This window comes from Zingiber officinale, chromosome 4A, assembly GCF_018446385.1.
Source record: "Zingiber officinale cultivar Zhangliang chromosome 4A, Zo_v1.1, whole genome shotgun sequence".
NCBI lineage: Eukaryota > Viridiplantae > Streptophyta > Magnoliopsida > Zingiberales > Zingiberaceae > Zingiber > Zingiber officinale.
This window is the reverse complement of record NC_055992.1, coordinates 111,059,378-111,065,846: the sequence shown is the minus strand read 5'-3', so window position 1 is coordinate 111,065,846 and position 6,469 is coordinate 111,059,378. Positions and strand designations below refer to the sequence as shown.

Genomic DNA, 6,469 nt, shown 5'->3' with positions numbered 1-6,469 from the left:
CGGACATCTGGTGGAAGTCTAAGTGGGTCAAGGTTGACCGGACACTTGGCACAAGGAGAAAAGTCCAAGTGGGTCAAAGGGATTGACTGGACACTTGGTGAAGGAATCCTAGTAGGTTAAGGTTGACCAGATGTTAGGCATAAGGTTCCAACAGGTCATGGTTGACCGGATGTTGGATTTGGGAACCTTGGACTTGAGTTTAGGCAAGTCAAAAGTGGGTCAAACTCTCAACCGATGGATTGGACCGTAGTCCAATCGATCAATTGATCGATTGGATATGTGCCGTGAATAAGGTTTGGCCCAATTGATTAGTCGATCGATTGGGAGCAATTATCGCGAGCACAGAACCTTTTCCAATCAATCAGCCGATCCGATCGATTGGGCATCTTCAATCGATCGTCCGATCGATTGGAGACTGGATTTCTCGCGCGCAGATACGAGAAAGGTTAGATCGATTGGTCGATCAATTTAGCTATTTCCAGAGAGCACAGAGGTGCTCTGAATCGATCGACCGATCGATTCAAAGCCTCCCCAATCGATTGAGAGTCATTCAATCGATTGGGATTCGACCGTTGCACAAGTTTAAAGATGTTGCGAGCGATTTCTTCAACACGACTTCGAGTGCTTCTTCTCCGATCTTCATAATCTGTTCTCCACTGAGCTCACAGACACACACTAGATCTTGGAGGCTTAGAGAGGAGTGTTGTTGCACTTCTAAGCAAGTCAAGAGGTGTATTCAAGCAAGAAGAAAAACAAGCTAGGGTTTCTGCCGTGTAAATCTTGTAAGATTTGATATCGTATTAGCTTGTATTTTGTTCTTCTTGTATATCTTTGTGTGTGAGCTTGTACAAGGCTTTTCCGCCTTCGGTAATTACCGTAAATGAGTGTTTTTATAGTGGATGAGTGAGTGAGGGCCGGATCCTTGGATGAGTCACCTCTTCTTGAGGTGGATACCAAGTAAATTCTTAGTGTTAGCGTTGTGAGTGTATTTCTTGTTGTTTATTCCGCTGCATATCATCGAAGAAGCACATCAACAAGTGCGAAGAGCTATTCACCCTCCCCCCTCTAGCATATTCAACCCTAACATATATTAGGTAAGATAAGAACATCCCTGCACACAATCATTAATTCTGCATTCACTATTATTCATCTTCTTCGTCTTTGAGCTCTCCTTCTCACCTCGTAAGTTATTTCAGTTCATCCCTATGATTCTTCTTTTCACCAGCCTTTGGTAGTTTAGAGGCACACTCTATGGCCAAGGAATCTTCTTCTGCTCTCTGATATAGTTCCACCACTTTAAATTTCATCGATGTATCCTTGGATCAGTTAAAGATGACCTATGGGATTTCAGTCGATCATTTGTCAAGGCTTCTGAATGGTAATGATTAACTAAAATGTCATCTTCTAGATTTTGTGACCTTCTTCTGAAGTCATATGTTGAGTGGGCTGTGTTTCCTTATATTTGTTTTCTTTATCAAAGTATCGCAATATTTTTGTATCCCATTATCATAACTTGACCTCAATTCCTTCCACATCTTGACTAGGGTGGTAATCCTTTTTCGCTTATATTGTATTCCGCTTTCTCCTTGCTTTTTCTATTTCTTCTTTTATTTGAAGAAGATGGAGGACGAGGTCTTCTTCTTTTCCTCCCGAGCCAGGATTAACATGATCAAGGAACTTCCTTCATCACACTAGGGATGAAAACCCCCGTTCTTCTTCATCAAACCCCCAAGTTCCATTTCTTGGTTAACTCATTAGCACTAAGATTTTCCCCCACCACCAGCTTTAAAGGACTACCAACTATGAGCAGGGTTACTTTAACACATCCTAGAAACTACTGGGCTTACAGTTTAGCAGCAATGTCTGACGCTGGGCAGGATAGTGATTATCCTGGGCTACCGAGAAAGGAACATTGAGGAGAAAACAAGAAGAGGATCCTTCTAAAACAAAGATAATACATTGTTCTCTGAGTTTTGCTACAATAAGAAATTTTATTATAAATAAAGAATAATTTCTCAATATTTAAATATGACTCTTATATAGACCATAATTTAACACCCAAATAAAGAAAGAAATTATTATTAATAGATCTTAATTATAATATTTTAAAGAAAGAAAATAGATCTTTTACTTGAAAAGGAAAGAAATTATAATTAACAGATCTTAATTCTAATTTTGTAAAGAAAGAAAATAGATTTTTTATCTGAAAAAAAAGTTTATAACTGAACCATCTTAACTCAAAATAGGATGCAGATCAAGACAAATCCTCTTCTATAAATACCAAGAATATCAAAATTACCTTAAATATCCAAAATACAAATATTACTAAAAAAAGGAAAAAAATGCTCTGAAAAGGGTTTAAATGGTGAAATTTATAAGTACTCCAGGAGAGTTTTGATGTGATCAATCTAGTTAAGTTAAGCTCTGCATTTTTTGATACCTTGTCTCTAAGTCTACAAGGACTTTGGAACATAAGGGATCTAACGAAAGACGCAGCGGACAAGAAGGATGACACGAGAAATGAGTCGACGGGCTCAATGCATCTGAGGGACGTGAAGCTACCGAAGAGTATATTAGCAGAGCGAGAAGGACACACGTGGCGCTTTCAAGGGATGAGAAGTCGGAATAGAAAACTACTCAAGGAGAGAAAGTCAGAGTTAGGTTTGGGTGAACTCAACTCTGGATGGTCGGAGAATCACCCAAGTGACTGGAGTAGCACCTGGACTTCAGGCGCACGAACTAGCCTAGTACCAAATAGGCACCTCCTCTTCAAGACGTTGCTATGGATAACTGTTGGAGTCCACATCAGCAACACTCTAGGTGTCTAAACCGGTCTAGGCTCCTGGGCGAGGATAAAATTTATCCTGAAGTCATTGAAGAGTCATTACAAAGAAGATAGAATGCATCGTTGGAGGGGTCCGAACCCACTCCAAGTGCCTAGAGATGCCACATCAGCCAATGGACATTTTTGACTAGTAGGCTATAAATAGAACCTTGGTCCTCTTCATTTTGACATAATACTCAAAAATGAAACACTTGCTTCTATTGTTTACTTCTTTCTATTTTCTAAGAGGTTACTCTGCCAGAAAGAGATTTTTATTGGAGCTTTCAAAGTCTTGAACTAATAACCTACCTGATTGTAATCAAATAAATCCTGCCTCTTCTTTTTTTTTATGTTAATTAATTTTTATTCAATTAACATGTGTTGTCTTTGCTAACTTTTAGAAGCAAAATAATGTTTTTAAACTCTTATTTCAAGGTAATTTGTAGGATCGTTGACGTGCTAGAGGAGGGGGGGGGTTGAATAGCATTCGTGGCTAATTCGTTCATTTATCGGAAAACTCAGAATAATGCAGCAAAATAAAGAACAAGACAAAAGTAATGCTAACACAATTTCTTTTACTTGGTTCAGAACCTGTGGTGACTCCTACTCCAAGAACCGTGATCATTGATCGCTTTCGGTGGACAATCACTAATAGTTTAGAAATCTTTTACAAGTAAGCAATTACAAGTACTGAAAAAATAAAGTATACCAATAATAAGGAATTAGGAACTTGTTCGTCGATTCTCGGAGCAACAGTTGTTTGTTTTTTATCTCAGAAATTATGTTATTGAAGCAACTGGTCGAGCCCTCCTTAAAAAGCTAAGTTAGGACTGATCCAGATCCATTGATCTCGGGATCAGGTTTGACTCATCGCTGATCTATCGATCGATCCCCTGGTTCAATCGACCGATACTACCTAAATCGGTCCATCTTCCTGTCCAGATTCAACTTCGAAAGAGTCCTCATTCGGTCAACCGATTTCATCGTTCGAATGATCGATCCCGCTATCCTCACTGGCTTATCTGATCTGATCCGATCAATTCAGCCTGATTTCGGTCACCGTATATCCACTATTCGATCGACCGAACCCAAGGTTCGGTCAATCGATCCTTCGGTTGAACCCATTCATCTGGCTGGAAATCTATTTGTTTTCTTTGGAGGTTCGGTCGACCGATCCCCGATTCGGTTGACCGATCAAGGCTAAGTCCGACCCTGTAAAACTATTAGTTTCCTGCAAAACAGAGTTAGACAAAATAGCAAATAATATATAAATCATTAACTTGACAGCCTTCGGACTGTCCGGTTCTGACTTCGAATTTCCTCCGGAAACCCTAAGTCGAACCAATGCCTATTATTCCCTCACCGGGGAATGCATCCTGACCTACTCCTCTCAGGAGAAGTTACCTAATGCTAGACCGATCCTCTAGACCAATTGGACTTTCTGCCTAGCGTTACCACCCCCTAGGACCTAGGGTTACCTCCCCCTAAGGTTTTCCATAACCTAGGGTTACCACCCCCTAGGACCTAGGGTTATCTCCCCCTAGGGTTTTCCACTTGCCTAACTGTAGCTAGGACTTTCCATCACCTTGGGTTACCGCCTCCTAGGACCTAGGGTTACTTCCCCCTAGGGTTTTCCGCTTGCCTAATCGCGGCTAGGACTTTTGACTAAAACAACTTAGGACTTTTCTACAAGTTCAATCAACCTTGTTAGATCACAAGACAACTTAACTTGTTTCAACACAGAGCATTAATTCTTGTTTCAAAGGCCAGATCATAGAGCAGAGTAACTTGTTTCTACTGCCATGGCATCCTCCTCCCTCACCTTCACCGTTCGCCGGCGAGAGGCCGTTCTGGTGGCTCCTGCAGAGGCCACCCCTCGCGAGTTCAAGCGCCTCTCCGACGTGGACGACCAGGATGGGCTGCGCTTCCACGTTCCGATCATCCAATTCTACCGCGACAACCCTTCCATGGCAGGACAAGACCCCTGCAAGGTGATCCGGGAAGCCTTGGCCAGGGCTCTCGTCTTCTACTACCCCTTCGCCGGCCGGCTCAGGGAGACGGAGGGAAGGAAGCTGGTGGTGGAGTGCACCGGCGAGGGCGTGCTGTTCATAGAGGCCGACGCTGACGTCCGTCTCGATCAGTTCGGCGACGCCCTGCAGCCGCCGTTCCCCGGTCTGGAGGAGCTCATCTGGAACGTCCCTGGATCGGATGGCGTTCTCCATTGCCCGTTGCTGTTGATTCAGGTGACGCGGTTGCTGTGCGGCGGCTTCGTCTTCGCGCTCCGCCTCAACCACACCATGTCTGACGCTTCTGGCATCGTCCAGTTCATGAACGCCGTGGCGGAGCTGGCTCGAGGGGCAGCCGCCCCTTCCTTGTCTCCGGTCTGGTCGCGTGAGGTATTGGAGGCGCGACGCCCTCCCCGAGTCACCTGCGTCCACCGCGAGTACGAAGACGTCCCTGGCACCATCGTCCCATTCGACGGCATGGTACACCGTTCCTTCTTCTTCGGCAAGGCCGAGCTGGCCGCCCTCCGGCGCCGCGTGCCGGAGCACCTCCGGAACAGCTCGACCTTCGAGATCCTCACCGCCTTCCTTTGGAAGTGCCGCACCCTCGCCATCGGAGCCAACCCCGAGGAGGAGGTCCGGATCATCTGCGTCGTGAACGCCCGTGGCAAATCCGGCCTGGGCCTACCAGCGGGGTACTACGGGAACGCCTTCGCCTTGCCGGCGGCGGTGTCCACGGCTGGAAAGCTGTCCAGCAACCCCATCGGGTACGCGCTGGACCTGGTAAAGAAAGCCAAGTCGGCGGTGAACGACGAATACATGAGGTCGCTGGCGGACCTGATGGTGCTGCGCGGAAGGCCGCACTTCACAGTGGTGCGGACGTACCTGGTCTCCGACATGACTCGGGCGAGGTTCGGGGACGTTGATTTCGGGTGGGGGAAGGCGGCGTACGGAGGCCCAGCGAAGGGTGGAGTCGGAGCCATTCCCGGAGTGGGAAGCTTCTACGCACCTTTGAAAAACAGCAAGGGGGAGGAGGGGATCGTCGTCCCAGTGTGTTTACTGGCCCCTGCCATGGACAAGTTCACACAAGAAATGCATAACCTGATGGAGGAGGACGATGGCAAGGACGCAAAGGAGCAACAACCACAGGGAATTGCATAGCGTGCAACTGCATAGCGTGCAACTGCATAAGAAAATGAAGAATTACAATTATTCATATATTGCGCGCATAGTCAAAATTTGATAAATCAAGAATTGCTTGGGAAGCTGATGCGGAAAAAAATAATTTTAATATTTTTATTTTGTTTGTGAAGGCATTTTCATCTTTAAAATGTTACGTGTTGAATCTATTTAAACACGTTGATCCCATTCGGAAACTAAGTCGGATGAAGGAGGATTTTGTTGTACTGAAAGTTGACAGAAAGTCGCTGAAGAGTTGAATCTACCAGGTACCCCCTGGAAAGGTTCGCACGGGCGGCCGACGGAGAGAGATGACCAGGACGATGACGCTGTCGCTCTGCACACACTCAGATGAGTCCACCAGTCGTTAAAGACCAAAAACCAGGGAAAAAGTCATCGGGTCAGGTCCTCCGACGCTCAAGTCAGGTACTTTTTTCCCAGAAATCACATAGAAAAGGACGAA

At 45.3% G+C, this 6,469-nt stretch overlaps 1 protein-coding gene across 1 annotated transcript; it reads left to right on the top strand.

Moving 5' to 3' along the window:
- The first annotated feature begins 4,617 nt into the window (after positions 1-4,617).
- LOC121972620 (benzyl alcohol O-benzoyltransferase-like) lies at positions 4,618-5,988 on the top strand. Its single transcript, XM_042524272.1, has one exon. It carries the CDS (start codon positions 4,627-4,629, stop codon positions 5,986-5,988), a length of 1,362 nt encoding a protein of 453 aa, XP_042380206.1. The 5' UTR covers positions 4,618-4,626.
- The last annotated feature ends 481 nt before the right edge of the window (positions 5,989-6,469 follow it).

Excerpts from the sequence above, each read along its gene's own strand:
- LOC121972620 (XM_042524272.1), top strand. The coding sequence starts at position 4,627 with ATGGCATCCTCCTCCCTCACCTTCACCGTTCGCCGGCGAGAGGCCGTT.